The 19,473-nt window shown below is 41.2% G+C and overlaps 1 protein-coding gene across 1 annotated transcript; it reads right to left on the bottom strand.

Moving 5' to 3' along the window:
• Window positions 1–8,044: 8,044 nt before the first annotated feature.
• On the bottom strand, window positions 8,045–12,197 carry LOC147606372 (uncharacterized). The gene has a single exon (XM_086792210.1). The coding sequence runs from the start codon at window positions 11,961–11,963 to the stop codon at window positions 8,571–8,573; it is 3,393 nt and encodes a 1,130-aa protein (XP_086648336.1). The 5' UTR covers window positions 11,964–12,197; the 3' UTR covers window positions 8,045–8,570.
• Between the last annotated feature and the right edge of the window lie 7,276 nt (window positions 12,198–19,473).

Here is a 19,473-nt window from a genome sequence, read left to right as displayed (position 1 = left end):
CACGTTTGGCACATGTCAAATCATAGTACAAACTCTTTGCAATCCTTGAACATGGTGGGCCACCAAAATCCTAATTAAAAAAGATGGTTGGCTATGGTTACACTTGGGTAGTGTCCACTGGTGGCCGGCTGGACCAACATGAGCATCTTCCATCAAATGTGGCACCTCATGAGGACTGACATAGCAGTGGAGAATCCCGTCATGTCTTACTTTGTATAGTTTACCGACCACCAGCTAGAAGGGCCTGCTTTTGACTAGCAAATGACACATATCTTTGGGGGAGATGCCAATTGGGTAGGAACCTGCATATAAAAGTAAGAGCACATCCCTGTACCAGTTCGACGCAACATCAACTTTGAAAAGGACATTATCAGGTAGGTCATCATCAATACTTGAGGGTGTGGCTGGTTCTCCAAAGTCGATTCTAGAAAGATGATTTGGCCATGATGTGATGTCTACTCGGTCGAAGAAGAATTTTAAAGTCAAACTCTTGGAAATGGAGTAGCCATCACCACACCCTCCCAGCCACTTGAGATTTGTTGAGAAGGTGTTTCAAGGCATGACGATCGGTGATGACAATGCAATGAACACCCAAAAGATAGTGCCTAATTTTTTGACAAGCATAGAAAATTTCTAGACCTTCCCACTCAGTGGTGTTGTAATTTCTTTCTGCCTGGTTGAGTAAGCAACTGGCATAGTAGATTGGCATGTCCACTTGATGTTCCTGGCTCAGCTGGGCCAATACTGCATCAACAACAGTTTGGCTGGCGTCTGTATGGACATGGAGGATGATCAAGTGGAATGAGGATGGGAGCCTTAGTTAGCTGTTTCTTGAGATAAGAAAAAGCATTGGATTTTGTGGTGGACCATTGAAAGGGAGTGAGAGACTGACTAGACGAGTTGCTGGTAGGGCTATGTCAGCAGACATTCTTATGAATCTTCTGTGATAACCAGTGTGGCCAACAAATACTTGAGTGCTTTTGGGGATGATGAGAGGGGGCAACCTCAGAATGGCTACAATTTTGTCGAGGCCAGGTGCAAGGCCTTGTGCAGAGATTATGTGACCAAGGAAGGTACCTTGCACTACTAGAAAATGACACTTAAAAGGGTTAAGGGACAGCTTGGAGGACCTAAACTTGGCAAATATTAAGGATAATTGAGATAAGTGTTCGTGAAGGTTTCTATACAAGTAGATAAGTCAGTACCAATAAAATTGGAAAAATCATCAATGAAGGCACGAAGGAGAAATTCCCTAAAGATGTTAGTGAAAGGCGCTTAAATGTGGCCGGCGCGTTGTACAAGCCGAAGGGCATCTTATTTGTAGAAGTATGTGCCCCATTATGTTACAAAGGCTGTTTTAGCCCGGTCATCCGGGTGGATTGCCACTTGGTTGTAGCCTCTAAAACTAGCCATGAAGTTGTAGAGATTGTGCCTAGCCACATCCTCGAGAACTCAGTCCATGAAAGGGAGAGGAAACCCATCTTTGATTGTGGCTTTATTGAGAGAACGGAAATCAACACACACTCGAATCTTATTTGTTTTCTTTTTGGGTGTGATGACCATTGGGGAGAGCCACTCTGAGCATTCCATTGGAGAGATTATTTGGGCAGATTCCATCTTTTCCAACTCCACTTTGACTGCCTATTCATATTTTGGATTTCGCTTTGTAAGCACGTCCCCTAACTGGCTTGGTACTTCTTGGAGGGGAATGGTGTGAGCCCCAATGTCTATTGACACACCATCTAGATCTTTGTAGATCTAGGTGAACGAAGGAATGAAAGAAAGAGATGGCTTTGGTCCAAGAGGGTGGGGTGATCCCACAACCATGATGCTAGCAAGATGGGACGAGTATCTTCTGAAGTACCAAGATTATATTCCTTGATTGGATCTTGGAACAGTGGAATGGGGAGAGGTTCACCTGTATCGGCTCCTTTGTAGAGGGCAGTTGGTCATGAGCAGTGTGTGGATCAAAGTGGAAAATCCTCATAGTGCTCCTTTTTCTAGGAAGTTGGGAGCTCCTCTGGATGGATGATAGGCTCTGTGAGGGAATCATTAGTTTGTTGTCGGCGTGGGCGAGTAGGATGGAGAGTAGCACTATCGGCCTTGGTGGGTTGGGTGGCAGGTGGTTGATTAGTAAACTTCTTGCCCTGGTGCCAGTCTATAATGGGCTCTCCCAAACCAATTAAAATTGTTATGATGGTTCTAGGGAAGGAGGAACTTTTGAGATTTTCACCATGTAGCATCATGTGAGCTCCTGGGTAGCTTTCAATCAGTCCAATAACTCAGACTCCTCACCATATGGTAATATACCTTCTTTGGGGTCAATGAGGGTTGGGATGGATAATGTGGATGTAAATGTGGCCCCTTGCATGCCTTGATATGGTTCCTCCTGCAACTTGAATTCTGTGGAGCCCTGCTGTTGAGGAAACTTATCTCTCCCCCAATCATGGAGCACACCTACACCTACTAACCAAGGTTTGCCACCAATGAGTAAGAACCTTTAACAGTTGGAAGCCTGATAACCACAAAATCAAGTAAGAAGGTAGTATCTTGAATTTATACTGTGAGTCCTTCCACCAACCCAAGGGGTTGCACTTCATGATGGTCGGCCATGCGGACACAGAAGTTGGCCAGATGAGAGATCTAAAGTCCCACTCCATGGAGTGTAGATTCAAGCATCAAGTTGACACTAGATCCACCATCTACTATTGCACTAGGCAGAGGGGTGTCATTAATTTGTACAGTGAGACGAGGACTCCGGTAATCTATGAGAGAGGCACTAGATGAACCAACTCCCATGCACTTTGCGATCTACTTACCCTTGTCTTGCCTTTGCCCACCACTATAAGATTCCTCTGAGGCTTCTTTGTCCATTTGGTGGAGAAGGGATCCCAATTGCTTTCTAGAAATATGGCTGATGCCCAGGAATTAGTACATGGACTGTTGGATAAATGTAATCCCAACTCCTTAGTCCAATTTAATATGTGGTTGTTAGGCTAGTGGTCAGTGGGTGGTTGGTGTGTAAAGCCTACAAATGGTTGGTGCATGTTGTTCATGCAACTCATGCAACTAAAAATAGGGTAGAGGAGTCTCTAAATAAGGTACAAGTCGTGATCAAGTGATTATGTAAGTTTGGTTCATGTCTAATCATAATTAGTGTCTTCTTGTGTTAATCTCATATCAATTTTCTGCATATACCAATTTTTGTCCCTCATATTCATGATGTTTTGTACAATCTTTGATCCACCTTGAGTATGTTTTGATCAATCTTCATAGCTTAGTTATCATATCCAACATGGACACCCTAGCCTAGGTTCCTTGAAGGAGAGTCCTCATGGAGAAAGCTAAGGTAGTGGCGTCAGCAGGCAGAAGTGGAACTCTTGGCGCAAGTGTATCGACCATTGGGGAATCCTCTTGTAACTCTTTTAAGGCATTAAAAAATGCATCATCCACCAAGTTATGATGAATAGGCGAAGAGTTTTCTTCTTGCTCTTTGACTAATGGTTCTATGCCCCCCATGGCCTCAGATTGAGCATGGGTGACAACTGCAATGGTGACATAGCTTCACCCACAATCTATGCTTCTTACGTGACCACACCAATGGTTTCCCTCACTCATAAGGGGAATGCAGCTCGTCAACTTGACAATCTCACTACACTGTCTTTTGCCGGTCTGATTACCTCACTACTCTCCCCACGTGTTAGTCCTGCACCCATCATTTCAACACAGGACTCTTTTCCTCTTCTTTTCCCTCTTGACTTGGAGCACACCCCATAGTTGAACCTGCAGGTCACTGATGCTTCTCTTGCACCCATTGAGGTGAATACCTCTCTAGGCCTTGCTGCACACCCACCATCTTCCTCTCCATCCTCGCCTCAGCTTTTCTCTACCATTCCCTGAGGATGGTGAATCAATTAGTGGTGGGTGATCTGTAGCCACCTTGGCTGTCGACTCCTGAGGCCACCTTGGTCCTTCACTTTTGGACCAGACAAAAATGCCAGCTATATTGGACTGGCCTAGCTCATTGCATTGACATGTGGGCTAGCGCACCACTTGCACTAACACTACACAATAATGCACCAATTGTCTCTTGTGCTCACTTACTGAACACCATGCTCGTCAGTAGTGAGACGGTAGGGCCACTTGATGGTCACCCTTGGAGGACCAATCCAAAGGCCAAGTAGCATTGTACACAGGGATATGGGATTGTATGATGGGGATCATTCTAGCAATACTAGTCTTATCTATTTTCGTGTTTTTTTGGGGTTCTCGCCACTCTCACTTCTCTTGCTCATCTATGTTCTTATTCATTTGTGTTATTTCTCATGTGTGTGTGTGTTCTCTGTGCTAGTGAGCTATGCGTGCACCCCTTAGCTCACATCTCTAATAGCTTGTGAGACGACTCCTGAGGGCATAATGTCCTAGAGGGGACCTTGTGTTCACTGTGGTGGTGTACACTATCTTAGGCGTGCCCGGGCAAAGAGGTGTGCTATAGGGATACGCTCGTTTTAGATGTACCCTTAGCTATCTATGTAGGGATTCGAGACTCAGAAATCTTATACTGATGATTTCTTCCATGGAGTTGCATTGAGCTTTTGCTGGGGATGCTATTGAGCAGTTGTTTAAGACCATCATTATATTTTGACAATTATCAGCTTAACTTACCCATGGTAAGTCCTCATCTTTAAAATAATTAAGCTTTTTGAGATCATAGCTAAGCAAATGGTTATGACCAAATCGTTTGGGATACAATGGTTTTAGATGTACTCTTAGCTCTACAGGGATTCGAGACTCAGGTTATATTGATGATTTCTTCCATGGAGCTGCGTTGAGCTTTTGCTAAGGATGCTACTGTGAGCAGTTGTTTAAAACCATCATTATATTGAGCAATTGTTTAAGACCATCATTATATTATGACAATTATTAGCTCAACTTACCCACGATAAGTCCTAATCTTTACCTAATGATTACATGTTTAGTTATTTTTGAATTGTTTTAAAATTTCTATTTTTCTTAACCATTCCATTTTGTAGCCAACAATTCATCAATTTTAGATTTATGCTTGTTTTTCTAGTCTTAATTTATTTTTGTCAGAACCTTGGGAAAACAAAGTTTATATTCCAAATCTGTAATTCATGATGAATTTTACATAAGTTTGAACTAACTTACTAACATCTTGATTTAGTGTTGTAATTTATTTTGTAGAAACAAGGTGAATCTAGGATTTATTCGATTTACTCATTCTTCTTCGAGTCTGTCCGAGGTATTCCATATCTATGAGAACCTCTGAGCCATGCTTGATCAACCTTTGAGGCATGTTCAGACCTTAGAGTTTACTTTGAAAACCATGCCAATTTTTCTCTAAATTGGGGTTAACTGTGTGTTAACCAGCTATGTGTGCTACACTGACATATTTTAATCTAAACTTGGGTTAAGTGTGTGTTAACGAGCTGTGTGCACTGGTATAATAGTGTCAAGATTAATTGTGTGTTAATTGAATGTGTGCGCTGACATTTACAAGAGGGAATGTTAGTCATAACCTCTTTGGTCAAATAGAGACGCCTTTGCAATCATTACTTACACATGGGAACGATTAATGTGTTTAATGACCCATGTGAAATGATATTTACAACCGAGGATAGTTGTTTTCTCAACTGGGAGGACTATCATGGGAGTGAAATTTTTGATATTTTACTACCCAATATTTTTGTAAAAGAAAGCTTGTAGAGGAAACTCGGGCAAAAATAGCCTTGTACCTATTTTTGGAATTTATAAACCTATAAAATACTTGAGTGGGGATGCTTTTGGCACAGACTTGGGGGGAAATTGGAACCCAATCCTATGTCTTCTTTATGGCTCATGTGTTTTTCTTTTTTACAAATTTTCTGAAGTCTCTTGTTTGTGTTACACTCATGGACTTAACCACAAGCATATGACCACATGCATATGTGTATGCAATGGTTGTATTCTTGAGTACATGCGCAAGCTATTTACAGTAGCACTACATGTGAGGCCACCGATTGCATATGTGTATGCAATGGTTGTATTCTTGAGTACATGCGTAAGCTTTTTATAGGAGCACTACATGTGAGGCCACCGATGTCCTGCACCTGGGAACTTTTTCCCACTAGGCTTCCCCCCCTCCCCCCCCCACGGACATCTAGGTGTGAACGGACACCTTAGGGTCAGCTAGTATATAAGTAACCTCTCACCTTATTCAAGGTTACTGCTCTTGTTTGTACTTTCTCATTTGTACTAGTGGAGAGCTTCACTCTCTCCTCTTGAGCTAGCCATCCTACATACTTCTACCCCTTTGCTCCACTGTGTGTGTGTTCTTTGCCTCACATGTCTCTCTCCTAAATGAGCTAGCCATGCTACATACTTCTACACCTTTTCTCCACTTTGTGTGTGTGTGTGTGTGTGTGTGTGTGTGTGTTCTTTGATCTTGTAAGATCCAACAGTGGTATCAGATCTGGATTTCTCCTTCACCATTTGGAGCTTTATTTGTGGGTGTAGATCCGCTTCTTCATTCAAGCTTTCAAGCTTCAACTTCTTGTGGTAGTGGTTTTCTACTTCTTAAGGGAGTTCCTGAAGCTTTAAGTGTATTTACTCTTAGGTTTTAGAAAAGAAGGTACGACTATGTGTCTGTTTACTCAGAGCTAAGGAGGTAGCTTCTTTGTTTTACTTCCAAAACTGTGTTAACACTAGTTTGGTAGGTTAACATGACATAAATATGTCTTTTTAGGGGTTTGCAAAAAAAAAAAAAAAAACCTATCTTGTGAATGGGAGCGGTATTTTAGCATTTCTCTGAATGTGGAAAATCTTAGAAAATTAATAAAATGATAAGAATAACCTTAAATATAATTGATAAATCACCATAAGTAGAGGTATATCCAACATAGTTATAATCCAAACAGGTTACAAATTTACAAAGTTGGCTCCTACATGTAAGAAAAAAATGATCTCGACTCATTATAATATCTCCGAAATCTTACATAGTATTTAAGAGATTAGAGATAGACTTTCCATGTCAAAAAAATTTGCTACATTAATAATTAATTCAATTAAATTTACTTCCTAGAGTCTCTTTTTAGTTGTACACACACATGCACACACACACGAGAGCATTTGCATTACTGGCTGAAAACTGATGAAAGGTTGACCTCTCAGTGTCTCAATGTTTTACCATGCAATGGGCACCTGGCCTCTCAATGTTGGTGCACGGGTGTCTAGGGCTGCCCAAAGCCTGTTAAAATTGCCCCCAATCAGCTCAAGGCTGATCCTTGCCCGAAAATGGCTGTCCCAAGTCTTCTCTTTTGTTCTCAGCATGACATTACCATGATTATGCCTACTGACTCCAGGCATCCATATCTCCCAGTATAGGCATGCATCTATCCTACCTTGGGGCCTCCCTGACTCGCCGATCACTGATTGACCTTGTCCCTCAACTAATCAACAATGCACATAGACAGGGCCATATCAAACATTTCAATAATGCAGGCAAGGCACTAGCATGTCTAAGTGAGACAGTCAAAGAGCCTCTCAGCCCAAGGAGACCAAACAGTGAAGAAAAAGACAATTGTTCTTAACCGAGCCAAGTAACGAAATGGGAGCTTAAGGTGCAAGAGTGTGGCCATACCAAGACACCCAAAGCCAGCTTTTTCTAGAAATGCACAAGTGGCTGAGTAAAGGTGCAACAACGATCAGGCAGGCATATCTCGTCACAAACTGGCCAGGAGCCAGAAATATCTGGCCTTCCGCAAAATGAGCAGGAAGTAAAGGGCTCATTGCTGTCTGACCTTCAAGTATCCAGACCAACCCCCAAATCGGAATACACAAAACATGTCCTTGACACGTCTGTTCATGTTGTACCCATCACCCCAAGGTACGTGCACCCATAGGCAGCAGTCCTCGCAACATGATGGCTTTGCTTTGGTCATGTGTCAACAAGCCCTTACATAGCCAACCTTAAATTCATAAAAAATTGAAGAGCTTAGACAGGAGGCAGCACTAAGCCCCAGGGTAAACATGACCAAGACATTAATATCCAAAATTATTTCTATTAAAAAAAAGCTCAAATCTTCTTTCCGTACGAGTAAAGCCAAATCAGCATAAGGTCAAGCTATATACTTGTAGAAAGAAAAAACAAAAATTGTCAAGGCTATGGCTACATAATCAGGCTTGGCCTTAACTAAGAAACAGTTAATTGAAGATAATTGATGGTTGGTAGGCCAGAACACTGGCTGTAGTACACCAAAGGTGAAGTTCATGGATCCCAATGACAAGTAGTGCTATATACCTGTAACTTAGCTCATGGGTAAAGCAGCCTGATACACATGTAGGGTCCAGATGCCACACAGTGCTAAGCTCAAAGGTAAGAACATCCCTTGCAATCTTACACCCAATAATAGAATACAAATGAGCCTCAAGACCATTGTATAAGAAAGAGAACAGCCAGTCTTCCCTTTCCAGTTGGCACACCCACTGCCCACATGGCACACCCTGCTGCTTTCCAGCTGGAAAACCCACTGAAGTGCATTGAAGGGGCCCCATTTGCAACTTCAGAGTCCTTACTGCTGACATGCCTGCATCAATTTGTTTGCAGCTTCAAGTTCTCTAGCTCGTGAGAGCATTGCCTGTAATTTCTCCTTCAGCTCCTCTTCCACAAGAAACTGCCGTCTCCTTTCCTCCTCCAACTCCGCTTTGAGAAAATCCCTCTCATTGAAGATTTGTTTCAAGTTCTTTTGAAGGCTCTGGACTCTCTGCTTCATAACATCAAGCTTAGTTTCAAGCATGTTATTGCTCTCAAGAGAGATGGGAAGCTCAGCATCAGGTGTAATCAAAGTTGAAACTGATGCATCGCCTTCATCCGGTGTTGTTCTTGCAAGACTGTTCACATCTGAAGCACCATTTGTTACCAAATGTTGTACATTACTGCCAGACTGCTGTACATTACCATTTGTAAGCAACGCTGCCTTGGCATGGCTTTGACGCAGCTGCAGCATGGACCTTGTTTGCATGCGAGGTCTTGTTTGCTGTGTTTGTGTACTGGTTGGTGACAAGTTCAGTGCATGTGCATTTGCATATTGAGATGATTCTGGTGCCTCGCATTGTGATGATGGAGATTTGACTGCCTCACTGCTGTCTTGAAGTGATTCTGACCCCAAGGATACATGAAGAGAGGGCTGAGAAGCATCAAGGGGTAGCTGATCTCTCATTGATGAGGTCTGAAAACCTGCCGGTTGTCCGGCCATTGCTGCTGTCTGATTACAATCTAGCTGGTTTGGAACATCACACTCTGATGCCCTTAAAACATTTGAGGAGACTAGAGGATCCTTATCTGCTGGTATCGATGTGATTGGCAGCAATCTTGTTGGATCAGGCTCAGGAGCTGCACATGCTGGTTCAGCAGATTGATGAGTGTTGACCCCAGCATCAGCAAGTAAACTTGAGACCCAATTTTGAGCTGGTTCCAGCCTTTCCATTGAAACAGGTGCTGCTTCTACTTCAAGATCAGTGCTGTTTCCTGAAGAAGCTGCAGCAGAGAGTGCTTGAGCTGTGTTCTGGATCGGTGTTGAAGAGTTTGGCACTGCTTGAATGCTTCCTCCATCTGTTGGCTGAGGTCTAATTTTACTTACAACAAGAGTTGTCGGAAGCATCTGCACTTCCCTTGTTACTTCAGGCTGCATGCTAGTTCGAGTAGAAGGATGTGCATGAGCTGTGTCATAAGATGCTTCTTTGCCAGTCAAAGGCACAGATAATGCAGAGACATTCGAGACTGTAATGATCGTAGCATCACATTTTCTGCTTGATTCTGCATGCAAATGTGTCAGTGCTGCCTCACCTATGTTCTGAGATGATGGTGAGGCATGTGAGACAGCGTGAACCCTATGGGCCTGTAACATTTTCTGAGAAGGCAAAGCTTTTGGGCACACTGATGGAACCAATGGTGCTGGAGCAATTGGCACTACTTTCATTCGGACCTCATCCCGATTGATTGACCCTGTGTGCATGTCTTTCTGAGCTGTAGTACTGGGAGAACCCAAGGCGCTTGTAACAACTGGTGGAAAGGAAGGTGTCTGTGCTTTTGTAGCAGGATGAGAGGACCTCTCAGCGACTGGATCATCTCTCATACCCTCTGCCTTGGATGTGGATTTTTTCCTTGAAGTGCTGCCGGCATACCCAATCTCCTCACAGTTCTTTGACCAGTAACTCTTTTGGATTTCAATCAGACGGGCCTCCAACCGTGCAAATATTGTTGTCCGTTCAAAGCCCTGCTTATCATGAGCTGGCTCCACAAAATTGGCCTCAAGAACAGCAATGATGCCTCTTCCTTGAATACCTGGGTAATTCCACACCCTCCAGAATGGTTTAATAAGCCGGTTTTTGTGATATACATTAAAACCTTGCACATCGATATGTTCTTTGGCATCTTTCACGAAGCCCAAAGTCACGACTGCCACTGCATCTTTTTGGGCAAACTCTGGTCTCTTCTGAGGCCTATATGTCACCTGCTGAATGAGCATCAAGTCATTCACCAGCTTATGGTGCACAACTTGTTTGCCTCTTAAGACTATTCTAAATTTTTTTGGAAGTTTCAGGTAGAGAATGGATGCATAGCTCCTCAAGGAGTACTTGTATGTGAAGTAATGCTTGCAGTTTGGATATCGGGAAGCCATTAAGATGTTCTTTTCATCTCGATTTGTGCCTCTGAGCTGAATATCATGAGGATCTGCATCAAAGTCAAGCTCAAGATCTCCTTGATCATCTTCCCATAGATTGTACACAATGACAATTGTTCCTTGTCCCTTGATCTGTTGAAGCTGGTCAAAGAGCCCCTGCTCGGTGTTATATGGACACCATTGCAGGATCGTCTCTAAGTTTCTGTTCCAATCATCCAAAGTACCCCTTACAAGCTTCCGCAAACCAAATGGTTGCACTTCATAGTCTACCATAGGCACAATAATATCCTCCTGTCCAGTTGCAGTCAAGAATGTGTAAGACAGCAAACCTATGCTTTGAGTGGGCAAAGAGCCATTTTTTCCCCTGTAGCGTGAGAAAACTACAACATCGGCTCCCAGCCGCATTGTGCTGGTCTTGAAACCATTCCCATACTGCCCAATTGTGTTAGCAATCTTGCTCTTAGCAGAGTAGCCAAGTGACATGCACTGTCTCATGCGTTCTGGATCCATTCCACCTCCATTATCTTCAATCATCAGCATAGGACACCCATCCCGTGGGTTCCGAATCATGTCCATGTTGGCCAGGGTAGCACCATTAACAGCCTCATCAAGCACATTGTCGAGAAGCTCGGCAATCGCACCCAGGGCCCACTTGTGGCTGGTTGCATTGGAATGCAAGAACTTGGGGTGCACTCTGACATGCTCCATGCCACTGGAAACATCATAATCATGAGTCGACTGGAGGCTATCATAATCGCCCGCTTTCCAGAACTGTCTTAACATGTGTCCCACCATGTCTTTGGATGAAAGATGGCCATGGATAGGAGCTGTGTGCATGCCAAGGGGAGGGCTAGAAGCTATGGGGGAATCAAGGGGCTCTAGGAAATCATCAGGCAAGTCATCGTCATCAACAACAGCATCATTATTAAGACCTTCAATCTCACCATCATAAAAAATTCTAGCTGCAAGATTATCTGGAGTAGCTTCAAACTGTTCAGTTTCAACAGAGAGTCTGTCTCCAAACTTACCTTGAACCCGATGGAGGTCTTCAGAACTTGTTTGCAGCCTGGGCTTTTTGTGCAGGCTCTCTGCAGGTTGTTCATTGAAAGCAGATCTCTTTACAGAAGAAGTGGCTTCCTCCCCTGCTTCATCTGCTTGGCCTGTGGAGCTCTTCTCCGAGCTGCTGCTTATGTCTACTACATCTGGCAAAGCAGTAGAGATGGTTTCGAGCTTTACAGGGGCTGCGGAAAACCCTAACCGCTTCTCCTTGGGCGAAGCCATGGACTTTTTCCCTGTGTTCTGTCAAGGCTTGAGTTCAAACGGCGATCGGTGGCTTTTTACTGATCTCGAAATTGCATGCCCTTCAAGCTTCCGCCATGGCTTTTTTAGATCAAATCTAGCAAAGACGGTGTTCAAGCTTTCTCGCATTAGACGGCTGCCTTTCTGTTTTAGACAGCTTCAAGGAAATGCTTTGCTAAAATTCTTGGTTTACTCCCCTCTCCCTCTCTCTCTCTCTCTCTCTCTCTCTCTCTCATATAATTTTATAATTATAATTATAAAATTATATTTTGTTGACTCTCTCTCCTCTTCTCCTTCTCTCTCTCTCTCTCTCTCTCTCTCTCTCTCTCTCTCCCAACAAGTCTTGTGTTCGAATCTCACTCCCGTCGGATAGATCGTATTTGGTCTTTTGGGATTGTTCCTACGACGTTAAAAGAGCTTCTTCAAACGGGGGTGTGGGTAAATAAACAAAATGGGCTAATCTTTCTATCACCCAATGTGTGGTAGATTGGTTAGCTCATGGAGTTGTTAATCAACACGTCTTGTGTTTGAATCTCACTCCCATCGGATAGATCATATTTGGTCTCTTGGGATTGTTCCTACAACGTTAAAAGAGCTTCTTCAAACGGGTGTGTGGGTAAATAAACAAAATGGGTTAACCTTTCTATCACCCAATGTGTGGTAGATTGGTTAGCTCATGGAGTTGTTATTCAACACGTCTTGTGTTCGAATCTCACTCCCGTCGGATAGATCATATTTGGTCTCTTGGGATTGTTCCTACGACGTTAAAAGAACTTCTTCTTCTTCTTCTTCTTCTTCTTCTTCTTCTTCTCTCTCTCTCTCCTCCAAAGGCTCAAATTCACCACAAGTTATTTCGCTCCTCAATTCACTTCAATGCTCAAGTGCAGTGAACCTGAAGTCCAATCTACGACCTCCACAATGGGCCTTATTTCTAAGTTAGCCAGATCTACCTTCTTCTTTTTTGGTTTAAAAACTCTCTCTCTCTCTCACACACACACACACGCACGCACGCACGCGTGCACTCACACACGCAAATTATGATATCGCTCTTTTTGTCAAACTCCTTTATCTCTCTCTCTCTCTCCTAAAAATAAAGAGATCATACTCTTGGCATTTTCATAATGGCACAATTCTTGTGCTCTATAATACCAATTTAATGGTGGGGTGGTTATAAGACGAGGTTATCTAGTTTTGTTTAGTAAGGGCGACTTTAGATTTAGCCTTAAACAGATAGTTTTTCATAAAGAATGGTCAATCTCTCCTAGTTAGCCAAGGAATTTCATATCAAAGTCTTCTAATGAAGTATCACATACAAAGTTAGACACCTAAAACTTTAGATTTAGCCTTAAACAGATAGTTTTTCATAAAGAATGGTCAATCTCTCCTAGTTAGCCAAGGAATTTCATATCAAAGTCTTCTAATGAAGTATCACATACAAAGTTAGACACCTAAAACTATAATCCGATTGAATATCCAATAATTGCAAAGCCCCTTTTGTTTGGGTACAAAATCTGTGTGCAAGCCTTGTTCCAAGTTTGCAGGTAGACTAAATGAGAGCAAATTGCCTATAACTTTTATATCAAAACTCATGTGATATTCCCACTTTGCATATCACAAATTCATATAACATAGAGCTTAACTTGATTTGTCAAGCATTTTTTGATGTATTTTTCTATTTTCTATATTATGTAAAAGACATTAGAATTGTTAAAAATGCACTACTTTGTCCTCCCACCACATCTACCATTTAAAATGCTTAATTTGTATGGATCTAGTGATCATTGGATTGGAGAATATTACTAGAATGTGGATTTGATGTAAAATTACAAATGTAACGGTTGGATTTTTATAGATATAATTTATATAATTTATTCTAATTATCAGAGATCTAATAAATCAATTCTAATTTAATTCTAGAAAATCAAATATTGAATCTTTTTATCTAAAAACTCTTGGAATTACTATACTTGTTACCATGAATTTTTATTTTTACAAACGGTTGAATTCCTAATGAGGTTTGGAAATCTAGGCTTAGTAATTTACGAAGTCTAGAGATCATGCCATATGTGAGCCTTATGTGGGCACAAATCCTACATGTACATGCCACTTTGTGTCCACATCAGCTTGGGGAGGATCCACATAAGTACCATGCCACCTCCATCCTCCATGTCAACATAAATGCCACCTTTGCATGCCACCTCACACTTGATGACATGGCATGCCACATCATGGAACGCCATGTCATGCACCCTTCCACATCATCCCTCCACATAGCAAACCATGGAGTAAGTATGGACACCTACCACATGGCACTTCCCTAGGCCCTTCCCATTAATTTTTAAAAATATTAAAATTTATTTTTAAAATTATATATATATATATATATATATATATATTGAAGGTAACATTATACATGAGAAATATACATAGAAAGAAAAAATATGAATATTATAAAAATAGTAAAATTTTTAAAAAGTTCATGTTATTTTATTTTGAAAAGTTAAATTTTTTTAACTTAATATTTTATGAAAATATTATTTTTTATAAGGAAAAACTTTGAATGAAACTTGAAAAATACCTTATAAAAGAAAATGTAGTTATGAAAGAAAAGATAACATTTTTATTTTTAAACATTAGACTTTGATTTGATAAATATATAGATTTATAAATATTTAATTTAATAATAGATTTCTTTTTATCTATATGTTTATCTTAATTATCAAATCAATCATGTATTGTTTAGATATGAAATCTAATGAAATGTGAAGTGGATAAGCTAATTTTTTTATATAAGCACACATTTCTAATAATATCGCATCATTGAGTCCTCACATGAAATTTTCTCTCTTAGCTTCCTAAAATGGGTTCTCAAAGTCATAGGATTCGAAAACATAATAGGACTAGGCTTCCCTCGTCCACCAAGCTCAAGAGGAGAAGAGGAAAAGGATAGCTCTTGAGAGAAAGAGAGAGTGGAGAGCACGTCAAAGAGCAACACATATCGCTGGTGACGATATGTGTTGCTCCTTGGCGTGCTCTCCACTGTCTCTAGTACTATCCCATCATTGAGCCTTCATAAAAGTTTCTCTCTTAGCTTCCTTGAGAATGGGTTCTCAAAGTCATAGGAATCGAAAACGTGATAGGACTAGACTTCCCCTCGTCCACCAAGCTCAAGAGGAGAAGAAGAAAAGGATAACTCGTGAGAGAAAGAGAGAGTGGAGAGCACATCAAACGAGCAACAAGTATCGTTAGCACGACGATCTAAGCGTGTGAAGCAAGGATGTCCACTTTCCCCCACGCTATTTGGGTTATACATTGATGAGGTGGCTGACTTCATTACACGGGGAGGCAGACATGGAGTTGATTTAGCAGGTACCTCAGTACTACATATTATGCTTTATGTTGATGATATTGTATTAGTGTCTGAGTCTCCAGGTGGTCTACAGCAACATCTACATGCACTCGATGATTTCTGCACACAGAGGGATCTTACTGTGAACCTTGGGAAAACCAAGGTTATGGTCTTTCATACATCGAGACAGGGTAGGAGTCAGCTGACATTCACTCTCGCAGGATGCCAGGTGGAGGTGGTGACATCATACATGTACTTAGGGGTTACCTTCAGCAGCCACACGCTTCACCATGGGTTCAGCAGCCAAAGCTAGATTGACACGAGGATATGCAACATTGGCTATGCTAGAGAGACAGTGCCACCAGGCGCATTTTCAGGAGCCCCGGACGAAGGGGTGGCTATTTGACACATTAGTCACACCGGCATTACGCACCTAGTAAAGTGCAACAAGCACGCCCCAAGCATGTTTCACAGTTTTACATGAGAAAATATGAGGAATAATTCTCCTTTTCACTAAAAGTGCCACTAATGCAAGTGCCTGTACATCTCCACCATCCCTCCTAGCTTTTTCTACTATGGGGAGAGGTGCGGAGGCAGATATCACAGTTACATTAGAACGTATATGCTATTGTGATGGTGAGATAGGGTGTGCCTCAATGCTAATAACAACATTCCAAAGCCCTTTGGTGAAGTGTGTAAAAAATTGCAGTGTAGTGTGGAAATGATACTTATCAGGAATGTAAAAATCAATGGTAATGCCATGATGTTGTTGAAGATGAACTTGAAGATGCGATGGCACTATCTACACACAATTGCTGCTACTATTATGCAGAAAACCCAAAATCGAACAAAAACAATTCAAAATGACACTCTCCCAAAATGCCTAGGAAAACCTTACAACATATGAAGACGCACCCAAAACATGTAAAAATTTGTATTACCATAGTTAACAATAAACTATATGGTATGCCTTCTTCACCTAAGAGGATAGCTCAATCTGAGATAATCAAAAGAGAAACTTGAGCAGAAAATGACAAGGGGGTGAGAGTGAAGAGAACTTGCTTTGATACCAATTGTTGGAATGGAGATCAATGTAGCAACATACACATGGATGCAACAAGCAAGGACAGATAGATGGAAGCACAACACTCAAAGTAGATTAATGAGAATGAGTGAAGTACAAGTGAAAGGACATGATAAGGCCACGTACACACTCGTAAGAGTAAATACACATGCTTTGAAAAAAAAAACCTTCTAAGGGGAAAAAGTGCCCTGACTCATTATTAGCAAATACTTACACATCACTGTAACCATATAAATGCTACATATATAGACTAGCCTTTGTTCATCATCAAGTTCATTGTGTTCAAGCACTCTTGTAAGCAAGACATTCTCCATCTAGATTCTATCTATATTGCCATTAAAGCTCCTTACCCAGAGCCCGTGGGTGGGTAGACAGCAGCCATCACTGAGCTATCATTTTGTAATCAAAGTTTATAAAGCAGTAATATTGTTTATTCTTCACTTCTTTCGATAATCTTTAAGATCCTACTTTCGCTCTATTATGTTTTCTTACATGGTATTAGACTCTAGGCAAAGCTTGTTTTAGTAGTTTTCTATTGTAAGGAAAATTTAGAGAGATGGCCCAACCTGCAAATAATGCAACCGCTCGTGCCCATCCTCCACTATTTGGTGATAAAAAGTTGGATGGGACAAATTACACTCCCTAGAAGTTTAATTGATTCATATGAGTTGTGCCAAACCATAAAAGGGGTTAATACAAAGCTAGGTTCTACTCTGAATCTAGTAGTAGATACGTTACAGACCATATTGCCATATCCTACTCTTGTTTTTGTATAGAGGCAAAGGAAGGTATATATATTATGTGCCATTGTCACCAACATCACTAATTCAATGATGACCCTGATTCATCATACTACCACAGCTTCTGAAGCATGGCAAGTTCTTAAGAACCAGTATGAGATGAGGAATCATACAAGGATACAAAACCTTGAGAATTGACTTGCAGTAAAAAAGCATGGCAAGTTCTTAAGAACTAGTATGAGATGAAGAATTAGACAAGGATACAAAACCTTGAGAATCAACTTGCAGTAGAAAAGCATTCTAAAGGAGAAGCAGCATAGCAGCAGAGGAAGTCATATCACAGATAAAGAATCTACAAGATCAGATGGCGACAATGGGGATCACCAAGACTAGTGAACTCATCATAGTTTTGCTCCCAAAGTATGAGAGTTTGTTGACCTCATTACACATAGGTGCGCAACACATCTCTTACTTTTGAGGAGTTCAATAGTGCAATGCTAGTGAATAAGGAGATACATTTTAAAGCCATAGTTGGTAATGATGCTGCATTCTCTCCAAATGCAAAGAAATATAAGGGGAAGGGCTTTGCTTGTAACCCCAATGTTTCTGAAAGAAGAAGAAATAAAAGGTAAAGTGTCATGTGATGAAATCATATAGAGTAAAGGAAGCAGATGAGAAGAATGTCACTTTGAAGCCTTTGAAGAAGGAGTCTAAGTAATGTCGTAGTAGTAGGGAGAGGAATTGAGCGTAACAACTTATATAAGCTATCAGTTTTTATAGACCAAGCCAATGTCAAGATAAGCAAGCTATGGCATAAAAGATTTGGGCATCGAAGTTTTGTAGTCTTAAAAGATATGCGAAAGATTGGGATTATGATACATCTACCAGCATTTTCTAAGATGTTAGATGAAGCTTATATCATGGGCAAGCAATATCGACATCCATTTTCCCAAGAAATCTAGAACTGTACAAAGTCCCCTCTAGAGCTTATCCATGTAGATCTTTGTGGGTAAAATGCCAACCACAGCATTGGACAGTTCTTCCTATTTTGTATTATTTACCAATGACTTCACTAGGTAGATATAGGTGTATTTTCTTCAAGATAAGGCTGAAGCTTTTGGAAAATTCAAAATATGGCATAGCCTGGTAGAGAATGAGACAAATCAAAGGCTGAAGAAGTCTTGAACAAATCAAGGAGGAGACTTCACATCAGGTGAATTCAATGCCTACAGCAAGGAGCACGGGGACAAGAGAGATTTGACACTTGCTTATACTCTGCAATAAAATGGTATTAAAGAGCATAACAATTATGCAGATGGCACAAAGTATGCTCAAAGGGAAATTCTTTTTAGGCGCTGAGGTAATTAACACCGCAGTGCATGTCCTTTTAATATGTCACATAAAGGGTATGACACCTCAACAAGCTTATTCTAAGAAATCTTTAGTTGCATATTTCAAGACATTTGGTTGTGATTGGTTTGTTATGACTATTTTTTACATGTTCTAGACTTATCCAACTCCAAGAGTAGGAAGTGTATCTTCTTGGGGTACATTATAGAGCCAAAGGGTTACAACTATATGACTCAAAGGTAAAGAATATAATTATCAGTCAAGGTGATGTCAATGGCCACATATGGCCACATATGGCCAAATGTGGCCACATATGGCCAAATGGTTAGGAGAGTGTTATGACTATGAATGACCAATGTGCTCTTTTTTGTAAGGCCCCTCATATGAGGAGTAGCTCATTGTTGTGAACACCTAGGCACCCAATAGTTTCCCAGTTTAGACATTGGATAGTGTCCGAATGTGGCAAAATGGTTAGGAGACTACTTATGTAGACTTAGAGCTCTACTAAGTAGCATGCATACTACTTGGCACTTTGCCAAGGATGCATGCTTATGTGGGCTATGTGACCACATTAGTGAGGCTAGACACCGAGGACATATTATTCTTGGATTGCAAGACTCGTTTGAGGATCCAAACGGTCTCAAATGGCTGTGGGAGCTACACTAAGGCCCTTTGGCACTTAGTCATAAGAGGGTTAGGGCCGATAGGAGCTGCACGCTAAGTCCCTATGACTAAGTAGGAGTTGCACGCTAAGTCCCTATGATCAACATGGCATGCCGACCCTAGGCACTATATATAGACTAGTTTGGCAATCTTTGTTCATCATCGAGTTCATTGTGTTCAAGCACTCCTTATAAGCAAGACATTCCTCATCCAGATTTTTTCTAAATTGTCATCAAAGCTCCTTACTCGGAAGTTTGCAAGCGTTACTCTACTTCTTTATGTAATTCCGTGTTTTATATTGTGAAG

Source organism: Cibotium barometz, chromosome 57, assembly GCF_041138505.1.
Source record: "Cibotium barometz isolate CiBa-2024 chromosome 57, ASM4113850v1, whole genome shotgun sequence".
NCBI classification, from domain to species: domain Eukaryota; kingdom Viridiplantae; phylum Streptophyta; class Polypodiopsida; order Cyatheales; family Cibotiaceae; genus Cibotium; species Cibotium barometz.
The sequence above is the reverse complement of the archived record's forward strand: the minus strand, read 5'-3'. Positions and strand labels throughout refer to the sequence as shown.